This window comes from Apteryx mantelli, chromosome 9 (genome assembly GCF_036417845.1).
Source record: "Apteryx mantelli isolate bAptMan1 chromosome 9, bAptMan1.hap1, whole genome shotgun sequence".
NCBI lineage: Eukaryota > Metazoa > Chordata > Aves > Apterygiformes > Apterygidae > Apteryx > Apteryx mantelli.
The window spans coordinates 32,231,876-32,247,926 of record NC_089986.1 but is presented as its reverse complement, the minus strand read 5'-3'; the positions used below and the strand labels follow the sequence as shown (position 1 = coordinate 32,247,926).

The window sequence follows — 16,051 nt, the reverse complement described above, 5'->3', positions numbered from 1 at the left end:
GCAGCCAGCTCTGCCAGCCTTTCACCTCCGCAGCTCTTTGCACAGGTTTTCAGTGGTTTCTTCCTCGCTCTCACGCTAGCACTGCTCTGTCGATACCACAGCATGGTAGTGTTTTATTGCGGTCACGCTTCTGTTTCCTTTGAGGCACCGCTGCCAATGCACTAAGGGCCCTTGCTCTGGTTCCAGGGAGGATTTATTTTTGAAATAAAAGTGGGGGAAGTGATTTCAGCAGCAGCAGGCATCCAGGTAAACCCTGAGATAACACAGCCGGGCTGTCTTCCTCCACAGTGCTTCTGACAGAGTCCTCCGCAAGGTTAAAGATGAGACTCTGGAGGGCGGGGGTGGTTTGGAGACATTTCTCCCACCGTGCTGCCTCCCACCCATGCTGGTCATGCATCCCTCCCTTGCTCCTGCTTGCCCCACTCCTGCTGAAGCCTTGTGATACTTGTCCTTGGCTTCTTGCCTCAGTTTTGGGCAGGAAACCTAGATGCTTTGATTTCTCCCGGACACACTGCTTGGCAGGCAGGATGGTTGAAATGGAGGAAGGTGCTGAGCACCCCACTGAGTGCAATGAATTCTGGCAGCTGAAATTGCCAGAAGAGCAGCAGCAGAGAATCCTGCAGACAAAACTAATGAGATGCATCCCAAAGCTGGCTGCACAAGATAGGGGCATGTCAGCTGAACTCACATTTTGCCTCCGTGGTCTCACTGCAGCGGCTGTGGTTGGAAGAGGTCATTTGAGAGGCAGTAGAACAGCCCTGCTGGTTAACATTCAGCAGGGCATACTGTGGTAGAAAGTGCTGAGGGGTTTTATTTTCTTTAGACATTCAGCAAAGAATGTGACAAGCAGAAAAACGCTTAGTTATACGTGGGATAGTGCATACACAGGATCAGTGCCCAGAAGGTAAAATTCATTACGAGGATGATGCTGAGGCCCTAGCAATGACATGGTGTTGTCTCTGTTGAAGTCTTCAGAGTAAGACTTTTGCAGCGGCCAAGTTTGGTGCGAATATTGTTGAGAACTAATATGGTGCTTTAACATTTCTGTGGTGTCCTAACAGCACCCATCTACCTAAGGCAGGGGGAAGAACTTTCAACATATGTGCAGCAACAGCTCTTTTGCACGAGTCTCCTGTGCAACTCTGTTCTAATCTACCACTTGCAGATCCTGTGCTCACCTTACCTGGAAGCTGCTACACATCCATTTATGCCCTGTGAATGAGCACTAGGATTCTTACCCCCCCCACAACAAGCCAGCAAAAGCAATTGCTGCTGGGTGGAACTGCAGTGGTCTCTCTGTGGAAATGAACTGACCCGTGGGACAGCAGCAGCACTTTGACTGTGTACTCACATTGCCGTAATGGAAAAGATTGTTGTCTCTCGGTGACAAATAGCATAAAGTCAGAGAGCTAAGTTCAAAGCTAAGTTGAAAAATACGGAAAAAAAACCCAGATCCTTATCTGATATACAATGGAGGTTGTTTTTTTGGCAGAGCTGTCATCAAGATGTGTTCAGTCAGAACACAGCTACTGTGTATGACACTGCATGGACTAAATTCTGCTGAATGTCATCCATTTTCTACAGAGCTACATACCCTGGAGCAGAAGGGAGCTGGAGGAAGCAGCATCACTTTACTTTCTTGTTCTCATTTTCTGCAGGCACTGGGCTGGCATTCTTATTGAAGAGTGACATGAGAAAAGAGCCTGGCCTGAGCATCTCTAGCACACTGAGGTGCTAGAGGTTTTGGTCTGGTTTTGCCTCAGGGTAAACATCTGGAAATGAAGCTGAGGACTGTAGCTGGGCTGACAGATGCATTCTTGGAGCCCAGTTAAAGATGCACCACAGGCCAGAAAGGTTTGCTGCATGGGCTGGAAAGAGAGCAGAGCTGGCTGCAATTGCTTATAACCTTTTCTCCAGTTGTCATCCTCTTAGGCAGTTTTCAGTGAGGAAGGACCATGAGTGCTGGCACAGTTGCTTTCAGCAGTCAGGACAAGCTGTTCATTCATGTCAAAAGCCATGGTTTCCAAAAGCAATAACAGAGTGCCCTCCCGTGGCCAAGACATTGGGTGGGCTCTCTTTCACCTTCACTGCTGCCTGGCCTTGCCCTATGGCACTCCAGGACTCAGTCTGGCATCCAGTGATGGGGGCTGTGCAGTCACCTTGCCTACTTCATTCCAAGGCTTGACCATCCCCTGGCTAGGATGCTTCTTCTATTATCTAAATTAAACCACCTTCACTATAACATAAGCTGACTACTACCTATCATGCACTGGATGGACATGGAGAGTATTTGATTCCTGTCTTCTTTTCAGCAGCCTCTTTCCAAAAGTACTGCTTGCCTTTCCACTAGCTCAGTGCCAGAGCAAGATGTGATACTGCAAAGCAGGCTTCCCCAGTATGTCTGCACCATCATCACACTAGTGACTTATATCCACATCAGCGCTCATGCTGCCTCCTGAACTGCTGTCTGGCAGGGCCACTGCATAGCTGGTTATTTCCCTTCGCACATCTGATCCCTCCTCTCCAAAGGAGGCATGTTGGGCTTGACTCAGCTTCATCTGGGCTGTTTTCCCAGGTTATCAGGACCATGATAGCTTCTAATGCTCACCAAAGTCTTGCAGTCCTCCCAGCTCGGAGTCCTTGCAGAGCTCACAAGTGCACATGCTCTCCTGTTAGCCTCTTTATTAATGGATTTATGAAAGAATAGACCCCCCCCAGCAGGACCGAACCTGGCCCTGAGCTGCTCGCACCTAGCTGATCTCCCCCATTATGGGGATGGCACCCAGATCACACTTCCTTAGCTCGCTCATTGACATGCTGTAAGGAATAGTGCCTTTCCTAGGAAGTAGCCTTGTCTTACCTCCTCCCCTTTTCCCCTAATGACAAATTACTCTGTCTGTAGAGATTTGCAGGCTGCTCCCTCCAATGGGCTCCATGTTAAATACTTATGTGCCTTTGTGGATCTTGCCAAAGAAGGGCATTTGTTTGGTTTGATGTGATTTGCTCTTCACAAATCCGTGCTGGCTGTCCATGACCAGCATATTATTGCCTTGGTTTGTAGGAGCTGATTATGGGAGTTAATAGCCTTCAGTGTTGAAATCATGCTATTTCACCTGCTCTCTTCCCATTTTAAAAACATAGGCTCTAATTGCCCTTTTCCAGGCGCCTGTAACTGTCCATGCCTGCATCTTCCATGGATGAACTTTAAGCGGTACAGAAATTGTTGGTTTCTTTAGCACTCCAAGGGGGATTCTCTCGAATCCTTACATCTGGACACATCTGCCATATTCCTTATTTTCTTCTTCTACTTCTGGCCCATACTTCTATGTCTATATTAAAATTAATTTCTGATCATGTAAAACCTTTTCTTGAAGAATAAAGCAAAAAAAAAAAGGCACTGAATACGTCATCTGTGTTTGCTCTCTTCACCCAGTAAGTAATGGAACTATATTTTTCACTGTTTTCTTGTAACTTCTAATTCCACCTAAAATTTTTTTTCTTACCATGCGCCCTCTTAGTTGTATCTCACTTTGTGTTTCTCTGATATTAGCCCTGCATGGTCTCTGCATTTTCTTAATCACACATTCTTGCTTCAACTTTAAATACAGTCCTTTTTTCCAAGTCATTAAAAAGCTCCTGATTGAGCCAGTGACATAAAGCTGGAGGAGGTGGAGCATATATGAGCTCAGTTTGCACAGTATAACCTTTACCAGCCTCTCATTGCTTAATCAACGGAGCACGCAGGCACACCTACCCTCTCCACTATGTACCCAAGCATCACGTGGGCAGCCACATTGGTTTCTTGTGTCATTATCAGCATGGTTTGCTGCTCTGCCTGTAACACGCTTACTCAGGACCCTTTTTTCCCATTGTTTTTCTTCCCAAGAGGCCTTGGTTACCAGTCCTTAGTCCATGGTAGTGCCCCACCACACTCCTTTGCTCACTCCTTCCTTTCCTCACAACCAGGAGCATTATTGCTTTCACACACATTATTTTCAACTCCAGTTTCTCATCTGGTTTTCTCCTTTACCATGAGGCGAAGCTTCCCATGTAACTTCTTGCACAAAACTGGCAAAACCCAGGTTTTTGGGTGCAGGTATCTCACATATTTGGGATGGGGCTCTGTTTCTCCTGTTTCTGCCCTTCCTCTGACCGTACTGTCATTGACCCTTCACCATGCAGATGCCACCTTCTGGTCTAGTTCAATTCTCTCTTCTCCCTTTCATCTGGTACCTTTGTGATCCTTTCTGTGTACTTACAGCCATCTGTGGTAGGCTGGGGTTGCAGTGAGCTTGGATGCTCTTCCTCTGCTTGTTACATGGACTCTGTTTCTTCCCATCAACTCTCTTGCATGGCTGAGGAAGTTCAAGCTCTCCTATGATGCTCGCCTGACCCTGCCACTATCGAAATGAACTTAGAGGTGCTACAATACAGGTGAAAACCCAAGTGAGTTGCCAGTTGGAGCTTTTGTCATATTCCCTGAGATATCATTTTATAACTTGAATAAGGAAAGACTCACGCTGCCTTCTCTGGTCCCAGAAACCTCCTGTCCCTTCAGCTAGCATTGAACGACACACAGCAAAGAAATGGCTCTAAGCACCTCTAGTTTGTGCTGTAATGAAACAATTTTGCACACTCCAACACAGCCCATTTCTTGGCCTGTTTCACACACATGGAAACGATTCTGGCTGTTCCTCTAGGTAATAGCCAGAGCTCAGATAAAAGGAATTCTTTCCATCTTCAGTAATAAAAACTTATGACTTCTCTGTATCCCTCTGGCAGCCCTCACTCAGTTCCTATGCACAAAGGAGACCCGGAGGATTTCTCACTCTGGCAGTAAAGCCCCATAAATATCATTGCACAGCCGCTCTGCTAACCTTTCCCACAGTGGCAGTTTTGTGCTGGATTGGTTACACTATGGCAAAAACCTCAGCTGGCTTCTGGCTCCTCGCTGGCCAATTCCAAACTCCTTGCAGCATCCACAATCCTCTCCTAAAAAGCTCACAGGTGACCTTCACAGTACTCCTTGATGCCTCTTCTCCTAGTGAACCGTCAGAAAGACCCCACTTTACTGATTTCTGTCTCTTCCTTTCCCAGATTTTTTCCAGTCAGCCTCTTGATTCACACTTGTAAGTCTTTGATTTTAATACATTTGATCAGCAAACTAGTACTCCAAGAAGCTGAGAACTATGAAACTTCACATGAATGAGCTGCACCCTCCCTGAGCTGGGCTGCCCCAGTGCACCTGAGAGAAGTGACTTCCTCTCAGCCTAACCTTTCAAACTGTCACTCTCCTTGCTAGGAGAACAGAGGATGAGGAGACCAGTCTCTTCCCAGTGGGGAAGTCCAGGTCTGTCTGGGTCAAGAACTGGCTGCATAGAGAAACTGCACACAGAGGATTTCCATGGCTGACAGTCCCCAGCACAGGAAAGCTAATTACAGAGCTCTGGGTCATCTTGCTGGGATAGCTCTCTGATCCTAATTGCTGTCCATTTAGTGTGGTCCAGATGCTGAAGAAAAGACAGAGGGGTTCTGTGACATGGTGCCAGTGTCCTTTGAAAGCTGGATGAGGCAACAGCCCAACTACTGATGTCTCTGGGTATGTCAGTCTGCAGTGATCCTGCCTCCAGGCACCAGCAGGTGATGGTGTAACTTGGCTTCTCCTAAGCACTCTCCTGCTGCCAAGGGGAGGCAGAGACGCTTATGCTCACCTTGTGCCCTTTGGTGCTTATCTAATATCGTCTTTGACCTTATCAGCCATCTGATCTTTCTGATGGAGACAACACAATCATAAGAGAACAAAATCAGGATAGTTATTCTTGAAGCCTGCACTACTCCATATTCACCTTGCCATCTATGCAGTAAGCTGCTTTCTCCTGAAAGGATAACAAAAAATTACCAAGGGGAAACTTGACACTACTGTTTCAGGTGCACAATGATGTTCTCTTTTTAGTCTGCCTGTCTAAGAAAGCAGCCTCGTGTGACCACGTGCTGTGTATCTCTATGTCTGTTGGTTTATTGGTCTCATCACCCCTTTTGGCCATTCCAGGTTCATCTGCCAAAGGGATGGAGCACGGAGGAGCGTAATGCAGATGACTATTGGGTCTATAAATGGCATGGCAGGTAATTTATGGATATGCTTGCTGAGAAATGTTAACAGGTGAGTAATTGCTCCAGAGGTGAGAGAGAAAAAGCAAGATGATTTCTTCTACACTACTTCAGGTCTCTATCCCTTGACCTGTCAAGCACAGTCAAGGTTGGACAGTAGGTACAATGGTTGCTGTGGTGGAGGGAGTAGGGGCAATATGCCAACAGACACACACAAAATAAGTGTCTGACCAAGCAAATGCAAGCATTGCATTAAGTTGTCACTGTCATTTGCAGTCTTTCAGCCATTCCAGGTTGGCTGGCTGGCTTGTCTGGCACCCTCTTGACTCAGAAAAACTACTCCTGACCTATACCCATTGCTCAACCCACCTCTGAGGGTTGTCCACCCAACAGTCTTCAGTCCTACACCTTTGACCCTCTTCCCCCATTCAGGACATTTCATGCATAAGATCCTAATATTAATTCTCTACTGAGATGAGTCATTGCCTAGTGCTCAGCTTAGGTAAAATTCATCCATGCTATATTTTTGGGAGGGTTTAGCTCCAGATGTCCAATCCAGGAAAGACAAAGAGGAAGGAAACAGAGCAAGATGTTTTCTATCACAGTCTCCTTTGTCTGTTTTTTAGTTATTAGCACTAATGGTCCTTTGTCAAAAACATTTGCAAATCTTAATAAATCTTAATAATCTTGGGCATAATATAGTATTAACACAGGCAACAGGTCCAAGCACATTGGAGAGCAAAAGCAAGCAGCATCAGCATCCTTGCCCCAGGATGCAACAAATAAGCTGCAGAAACTGTATGCTCTCCAAAGGGAAGGAAGTGTGTGTGTGTGTGTGTGTGTGTGTGTGTCCTCCCATTTTGCATAGTTTATTCTATCCTGAAAAATGTTCTAGTGAGGCTCTATGGCTCCTGCCTCTGAACAACTTCCAGATCTGACTTTCTCAGCTGGCAAGTGAAACATGGGTTCTTCTAACTGCCAGCCCTGTAAATTCAGCCTGAGACAAGCTTTTTCTTGCATCACCAGTAAAAAAAAATTTTCAGGCCAAATTACTTAATCATTACCATAATCACTGACTTCAGCAGCTTTACACAAATGCGGTTTATTTGAATCTCTCAGGCTGATTTTGCTGATGTAGGAGAGCACTAGGCTCCAGATTCTGCAGCTGGCTCTGTGCTGGTCTTCCAGAGCTAACAGGAAATGTGTTAAAATATCTTAGCTTTATCACTGAAGTCCCATCTATGGGTAACCATACAGAAAGAGGCTCTGTCAGAGGTATGCCATTTTTTTTCTTCTCATAGTAAAAGCACTTCTAGGAGCCATAAGCCTGGCTGGTGTGGTGCCAGCCAGCTGACGAGGAAGCAGTTCCTCATCTCCCCTGGGCAAGAAGCCCAGTGCACAGCAGAGGACTTGCAGATGGCTCCAGAAGTCAGTCTGGGTGTACACAGCTATGATGGCAAAGTCTGGCTATGGCACCCCTAGGTAGAAATACTCTTTAGGAAGAATACTCTTCTCCAGTAAGAAATCTCTTCCTCTTATGTAATGTCCCAGGTTCCCCTTTCTCCTCTAATAGTACCAATGCAAAGCAGAGGATGCTGGTGGGCTCTGACTCTTTTCTAGCTAGTACTGAGAGGTGACATGACAAAGAACAAGGAACCATTACAAGGCCTGTATAAGTCTATACTGGGTGGAGGGCAGTGCTGCCTGGCAGTGTTCAAATTCTTTGGAAGAACTGCAGTAAACCCTGGCACTCTTTTCCTTGGGAGACACTGCTGATTTTTAAGGGTTGTCTGTCCAATATTTACCTGAAGTCCTGTAGGCTTCTCCTCTCTCCCTGCTGCTGTGGCACTGCCACTCTTTTTTATCTAGCACTGGGCCTCTCCCTGCAGCTGCTCTACTCTGGGCAAGCAGCCCAATTTCTTCGCACAACCTCTTTTCATCAGACATTTCTCTTTTTCTCGTCTCCTGGCCAAAGCATTTCCTGCTCCCTCCGTTCTTTGACGTGCTTTCATCAAGGCACATTCATAGCAGCGCACGTTAAAACAAAGTGCATGTTAAAACAAAGCAGGCGCTGGGCTGTGTGCAGCCATTGCAGGTACAGAGCTCTCCTCTAGCGAGAGGGAGGCAGCAAATGAGCTGAGATGTTCACTGGCAGAAATGAATAGCTAAGTACATTCTCAGAAGGATGGTATTTATGCAGAAAATAGCTAACCTTATTACCTTGGGGAGGGCCGATACCAGGCAGCAAGGAAATTCCCTCCAAGTCCCTTGGAGCCTTAAAGAAGCTGGAGGCGGAAACAGAGCCACCACGATCTCTGCATGCATAGTTTGGGGATCAAAGCCTCCTAGTATGTTCCTTATGGCTTTGTCCAAACGAACTGTTGGAATGTAAAACAGAGCTATTTTCACAAATCTCACATTGCATCATGAAGCTTTTCCTAATATGGTACTTTATTTTCCCTTACATTTTTCTCCATACAATTGCTTTTACCTCTCTATCCAGCCTTACGCACTTTGCCTTTTTGTTTTGTTTTGATTCTTTATCTCCAAAGTTTTGGGCACATAAATCTCCAGGTGAGATGTCAGCTACAGAAGATCCATGTGTTCAATCTGTCATTAAGTAGCAGCGTGGTGTAGCTGGTTTAGATTACTTTCAGCTAGAACAGAGTCAGTGTTTGACACAATGGATGCATAATAATATACATTTTTGTTAAACTGTAATTCTGTAAAGCAGGAGTTCCATAGATAGAAAGTAAGTTTACCCTGAAATGAGAAACTACGCTCAGATCATCCATTACAGATGGCCCTCATGAAAGTTTTCTGTTTCTACAGCAACTGATAAACACCAAGCCTGGACTTCAAACCAAATGTCAGGGGACATTTCCACACCAAATAACTCAAAGGTATCAAAAAAAGCCAATTTAAAGTCTTTTACAGGTGCTGTTTAACCTCAAAGCACTCGCATGCAAGTCTTTACATGAAGATTAAGCTCTCCTGGGGAAATGCTCTGGTTTTTATTCAGCTCATTTAACAGGGTGGAAAAAGCCTTGGTCTCAATGCAGTCCTTCAAGGGGGAGTCATATGCTACTGGAACTGCAAGCTGAGGAGGCCCAGGGAAGCTAGAATTTCTCCTTCATTATCAGACAGTCTATACAGGAAGCAGAAAGCAATAAATCATCTTTCAGGAAGGAAGACATTTAATATACCCAGGTACATGTGAAAAGAAACCCAACAGCTACTAAAGTACACTGCTCTATTATATCCTTTTAGCAAGCATTGCAGCAGCAGAAGAGAAAATGGGTGTTTGAGAAAATAGAGATGAAAAGTCCTGCTGTGGCCTGTCACAACACCCGACAGGGATATAGCTTGGCTTTCTACTCTTATGCTGAACTTCCCCTTTGTGTAGAAACCAATTTGTATCTATCTGAGGCTCTGAATACTCTGCTGCAGGTAGTTGTATTTCTCTGTTTTCCCTCCATCTAGAACCACTCATTTTATGTTCTTGGGATGCTCAGCTTCACCAAGAATAATAATACACATTTTCTAGCATAAGAATATGACTACGCTGAGCTTGGAGATAGCATCTTAGTAAATTTGCACCTCTGTCATGTTTGGTAAAATATTTAGCAGAAATTTCATTGCAAACTGGCCAATGAAACCCTTCTGACAAATGGGGCAGTGAAGATGAGCAAATTTCAGTCTCTGAAAGGTTGCTTTAATATGCCAGGAATCTGCATATTGACATAAGATTTATATATGTGCCAGTTCTCTAGGACCCTGCCATGTGAGAACATTGTAAATATTCATGGCTGTCATCACTGGTTTGTCTTTTCAAAAATCACTGACCTAATGTCCTTATCAGGCTAATCACATTAAAGCAACAGACTGCTTTTGGCTTTGATTGATTTTGCCCTGATGTACAATCCTTTTAATTCTAGCTAGCATTGTCTGAGGATACACAGAGAGCAGTTGGTGATTTCACGCAGTGTGCTGGAACATTTTTTATCATTTTGCTAGAAAAAGCGAAGGCTAAAGTGATTATAATTCCTGTAAGCTGTTGCTTCAGCATCTTTACTTCTACTCAAGACACAAATGGCCTGCAATTTCCTGCCTTGTGACCGGTTACATTTGCTTGAAGTGGCCCACTGAAAGTAGGTAAATTAATATCCATTGCATAAAATGGCAGTCTGAGTTCTCCCACACTGAACTGAGTTTCTGTGCTGATCACCAACAGATAAACAATATTAAGACGAACTCACCAAGACTTACTAGTGAATCTGCGTCAAGATCTTAATATGCTGATATGTTGCAATTTTTGACTGGAAGCAGACAAAGGATCGATTGTGCCAGATACATACACATGCCATCCATTAGTGAAAGAGCTGAGTCATGTTTTATTTTGTTAATTTTTGGCAAATGAGACATCAACTTTTGTTTCTCTTCTGAAATAAAGACTGCCTTGGACAAACTTAAGCTCACTCATCTGCTCCAGGACAAGTACCGTGGTTTAATTTACGCTCATCTCAGATTTCTCATAGGACTGGTTCTGTCATTTGCATTTGTAGGAAGAGAACTATTCCAAATACCAATTTCTGTGCTATGAAAGTCTTATTGACAAAGTTGGCATGTTTTAATTCATTTCTGGTTGCAGCAGGAAGAAAGACAGGAAATAAATTAGTCTCGGGGGCAATTTATACCTCCTTTTAGTTACCTTGGGCATCTGTTTGTTGAGGATATTTAACTCAAGATGAAGGCCCACTCCTCTCAGAATCCTCACAACCCAACCAAATTTAGGAAGCCAAAACCTGGGAAGCTTCTAGTGCCACATAATTTTCTAGAGACTCCTAACCTTAGTCTTCCAATTCTTACAAGAGAGTAGGACCTGACTAGTACAAACTAGCTGAGGTAGACAGTGGGATTAAAACCTTGAGTGGGATAAATAAAATACTAATTTGCAGAGATAAACTCCTCTGTGACATCAAAACACTATCTGGAAAACCTTTTGCCATAGCCTTATTTACTTGTCATGTCAAGTTCTCCCCTAGTACTGTTTAAAATGAGTACGAAACTGTAGTCTGATGAGACAACAGCAGTGAAGATTTTGCTTTATTCTAAAGACACCCCTAGCTTTTGTGATTTCCTGCCACACAACTTTCCTCCGATAGTGTAAACACATTTTCCCAGAGCTGAGTATTTACTGACAGAACATCATCTAGTAGTTTAAGGAAAACACCTTATTTTATCAATTCACAATCACTGTATTTTCAAGAGTACTGTCAGAACTAACTTATTTTCTAAATATCCTGTTTCTTAAATATAAGAATTCATATTTGTGTAACCTGCGGCTGCAGATTTAAGCATCACTCAGGATATGTGAAAGTAATATTTTCATTGCAATGTTGATTTATTCAGAAAATAGACTCATATATATTTAACATTCCAACAAGTAATAATAAATACCATAGCTATGCAATGAAACTTGAACATTGCTTTCAAGATATAAATATTTAACACTTCATTTTAAGATGAAGCTGAAAGAAATCATAGCAATGCAAGCTGGTGAGGTCTCTGCCAAAGCTGATTAAATCATTCATCATTAAATCATAAATCATTAAATCATTGTTTACATTTCAAAGTTTTTTTAGGCATTCTGAATATGTAAAGATGAAAAAAACTCAAGTTCAGCTACCCCATTTCCATTTCATCAAGTTGGACTTTTTAAACAAAGTTTATTTAAATCTGAAATTACTGTAACATCTTAGCCCTTGGATTCATAGCCAATATAATATGCATCAATTGCATGAATTGAAAATGATGCAGTAGAATAAGTACAATAACAGCACTCAATGTGAGGAATGTACGTTTTCCCTCTGAACTGTTCATCTAAGAAATCTTTGTCCGGAATCAGATTTCTTCACCCGACTCCACATCCCAACCACAGGACTCCAGCTGCTCATCCTGTGGAAACTCAACCTCAACATTGTAGATGAAATCTGGGTCATCTTTCTTCTTCCTGTTCTTTTCAAAGAGCTCATCCATGATGCTCTTCCTTTTGGCTAGTTCCTTGTCATCTAATTTGTTCATATCCTCTTCTGGGTCAATGGTCTCTTCCTGACGAATCTGTTCCAAGCTCTCAGCCAGACTCTGTCCTCCCAAATGACCTTTCAGCAAACCATAGAACTTCTTTAGCTGACGTAGTGAGACTCCTTCCAAGTAAGCTTTGTGCCGAGGGTTATTCTTCAGCTGTTCAGCAGCTCTGATACAGTCTAAAGAGAAGATCACCATGAAGAATTATAGATGCAAGCAAACTCTCATTATATAAATACATCCTCTTTTCCTAAACCCTCACGCATGAGACATCCAAACTTAGCAGTGCTGCTACTCATGTTAAGATGCAGCCTGGGGTTCCTCAGTGGAGACAGTGCCAATACTATTTCTGTATCACCCTAAAATGGTCCCCTTACGTACTCCCTGGATGCTGGCAAGAAGCTGCCCAGGAGTCGCTAAAAATACTGTGTTACCAACTAGCCGTTCCTTTTACTGTGTGTAGAGTGGATCTAAGGAATGCCACAAGTGAATACACCATACCTGAGAACTTTGAGAAATTTCGGATAGGCATGATACGCTGGCGAATTTTATCCTTGTCGTCTTCTTTATAGATGAGGATAATGGATGGAGGCTGAAAGCAAATACCACACTTTTTCGCAATGTAAGTCATAACAGCTCTTGCTATTGACTGAAGTATATTCAATTTTATAAGAGATGTCCTCAGGGACTTCAGTGCTCACTGAAAACAGAAAAAGAAAAAAGGGGAAAGAAAGCATGACCTCAGGTACTGTTCTTAGAGGCAATGTATTTTAGACCCAGCTTTTTATTGGGATTAGTGACACAAATTCAGCAAAAACACTCAGCCATGGTGTAAGTATCCCTGATTTCAGTAGAACTTGAACATGTTCCTACATGATCTTTGAAAATGAGTGTGATTCTCAGCTGCTGATCTGCACATTTGTCACTACTTGGCCTTTGAATCAAGATTGAGTAACACACATTGTAACATACAAGTTACAGTTTTTGGTCTATCAGCTAAGCAAAGTACTGCATAGTCAAACAGTACCTAAAAGATGCTTTTTATTTATGCATTTTTAAATGAAAAACATCAATGTATTACAGTTTCTTCACAAACAACTTTTTACTGCATATTATACGCATTGCTCTGGAAAGACTGGGAATTGTTCAACTACCAAACCCTTTTCTTCTCTAACCACCATGCTTTTAACTTTGTATCACCTGATAGTTTATAGGAAAGCTCAAGGTGTGAATTCAGGTAGAATTCAATTTTTCTATAAAGATACTATAACGTATTTCTGCTGTACGCTTATTTGAGCACATATGGAAAAAATCTTTGGAAAATAAATTCTAAAGGAAAACTTGAAGTATCTCAGAACTTCACCAAAAGAGTTTCTGCAAAATTAAATAAATCTGAATGTTGCAGGAAGTATAATAAAGACAGAGTTCTATGATCTGTTATATATCATTTTGAAAAGAAACAAATTGGTTAATATGGTTCAAATTTCCTTCACCTGTGTCTGTCACAAATGTGGAGATATCATATTCCTTATTTCACATAACAAGGCAGAACGGCTCCCCCCCCCTTTTTTTTTTACATTACAAATGGAGGGGCATCTAGTCAGTTCTTATAAAGCTTGCTTCCAGTTTCAGAGTCACCTCAATAAAGAAGCATATATGTAACCTATGGCAGATGGGATAAGGAGGGAGAAGAGATTCAGAAATGCAGAAAAAAAATGATTGGGTTCCAAGTAGGAAACACTGAAATTACAGTCATTTTAAAGAGAGATGAAATTCAGCTGTTTAATTCTTCTCTAACTAGAATACACCATCAATGAAACTGAAAAGCTGAGAATATTCAAGTGACAAATGGAAATGCTTTTTAACATCGCACATGACTTTTGGTAGAGTTTATAGCTATATAACATTCACAAGGACCAAGAATTTATGAAAATTTGAAAATGTTGAGCTGTTGTGTGAGGGGAGGAACTGGGAACTTTTGCCATACTTAAAAGATAGAGAAAGGGTCTTAACTGGGGGTTGGAGGGAAAGAGCTGAGTGACCCCCTACATCTATAGCTGTATTTATACAGATAGTAAAATTTTACAGATAGTAAATATTTATGGTAGGATTTCATTTTTAAGTAAGAAGAACTACTACATTCTCATGTATCAGTGCACAGGTCAGCTACTAAATGAATAAGGTTAAAAAGTTATTCCATAATTATCCTTTATAGTCTTCTCTGAAGCATTTTCTATCGTCTTGCAACCAGAAAGATGGAACGCGAGTCTGACTGACTATGGCAATTCCTCTTTTTCTGCTTTAAAATAGCTGTCCATAAGCCCTTTGGCCCTGATCTCCTTTGAGTCACCTGATTATTAGAGGAGATGTAAAGATCAGGAACACTGCCGTTGCAGATCCTCTTTCCCATTTTAGTGTGCAACACTGAATGCAAATGTTACTTTCCTTTTGGTTTCAATTAAGTGAAAAGATGTCAAACATCTAGGTTGTCTCCTACTTTGACTACTCTACGGATTGTAGAAAGTCAAGATAGGAAATGACTCAAAAAAATTAAAATATATCTCCAAATAAAGAAAGACAGTGTTAACGTTTAAAACCTACTTCTAAGCTGAGTTTAAAAATCAATCTTCCTTCTCTGTGGAAAGCCACATGGGGAAGAGTAAAAATTCACAATAATATTCTCAATGCTGAAAATTAACTAGAGGAGCTAGCTATATATATATTTTTTTAATAATTCTATGAGTTGGACAGAAAAGCTAAATCAGCACATTTCTCCTCAGAGCCACTTTCACTAACTTAAAATGAGACAATGCTTCAAACTGAACTGAAATGGCTTTTTGAACTATAAATAGCAATCATGAGAATATGCCTCCATGCTTCAAATGGCAAAGAAACCCTCCTTAGAAGAAAAATACAAATATGAGAATGTTATTCAAAGCCATAAGAAAGAGGGGAAATAATTCTATATTTTCCAGTAATACAAACAGAGACTATTGCTACTACCAGCAGCAGGTGCTGCAAATGTGAAACAGCAGCGTTTTACCAGGCCTAAATCTCAGGTGCTTTTTTTTCTGCCAAATTCTGCCATATATAACAGAAAAATATTTGCAGTTTGAAACAAGCTTTTCTATCACTTGTTTCTCCGCAAAACGCTCATGCAAGACGACAAAACTCAGCCTCGGGTCCTGCAGTGACGCGTTTGCATCGCCCTCAGTCTGCAAAATGTTTCAGTCCGCAGCTGAAGGACTCACTTAAAAGGTCGGGCTCATCCCTGAGGTCTCGCAAAACCGCTGCAGGCCCAGCGTCAGCCCTTACAGGCACTCAGCTGCTCCGTGAAGGATTTGGTAGGATCAAGGCCTAAGAATACTCGAGTAGCTCAAATTACTAAAAAAATGGGGGGGGGGGGGGAAGAAAGAGACTATTTCTTTTTTTCCCCCGACCTCGCCCCTTCCCGTCACCTCAGGCACCGGGAGAGCGGCGGCGGCAGGCCCGGGACGCGCCTCCTCTCTGCGTGAACGGCGCGGCTGCCCCGGGTGATGCCGGGCGCCTCGGGGCGGCCCGGCCGCGGGGCGCGGGCTCCCCGGCGCTGAGGTCTTCCAAGCGCGGCCTGCGCGGTTGCCATGGCGACAGTTCCGCCGGCGGGCCCCACCACCCGCTTCCGCCGCAAGCCCCTGCCTGGCTGCCCGCGCCGCTGCCTGAAGGTCCCAGGGAGGACTCCTGCGGCTCGTACAGCTCTGGAGCCATGCCCCGGGGCAGGACAGCCGTTCTCATGAACGGCAGCGACAGCGTCTTGAGGCGGATCGCACTGGGGCCGCAAGTTGAGGGGAAGTAGGCGGTGGGCAGGCAGGCGTTCGCT

The 16,051-nt window shown here is 43.3% G+C and overlaps 1 protein-coding gene across 2 annotated transcripts; it reads right to left on the bottom strand.

Moving 5' to 3' along the window:
- Positions 1-11,801: 11,801 nt before the first annotated feature.
- CEP19 (centrosomal protein 19) lies at positions 11,802-15,831 on the bottom strand. Of its 2 annotated transcripts, none has more exons than XM_067301505.1 (3): positions 15,654-15,831; positions 12,697-12,895; positions 11,802-12,374 (listed from the first exon to the last, which is right to left on the bottom strand). In XM_067301505.1, the coding sequence occupies exons 2-3, from the start codon at positions 12,824-12,826 to the stop codon at positions 12,013-12,015; spliced, it is 492 nt and encodes a 163-aa protein (XP_067157606.1). In that variant the 5' UTR covers positions 12,827-12,895; positions 15,654-15,831; the 3' UTR covers positions 11,802-12,012. The 2 variants fall into 2 exon arrangements, with proteins under 2 accessions (XP_067157606.1, XP_013807927.1); XM_013952473.2 differs by lacking the exon at positions 15,654-15,831 and adding an exon at positions 15,447-15,610.
- Positions 15,832-16,051: the final 220 nt, after the last annotated feature.

Bases quoted from the DNA above. Each gene is read 5' to 3' on its own strand.
- CEP19 (XM_067301505.1), bottom strand. From the start codon at position 12,826: ATGACTTACATTGCGAAAAAGTGTGGTATTTGCTTTCAGCCTCCATCC. The intron at 12,375-12,696 runs GTATGGTGTATT...TCTTCTCTTTAG, and splicing joins AAATTTCTCAAAGTTCTCAG to ACTGTATCAGAGCTGCTGAA.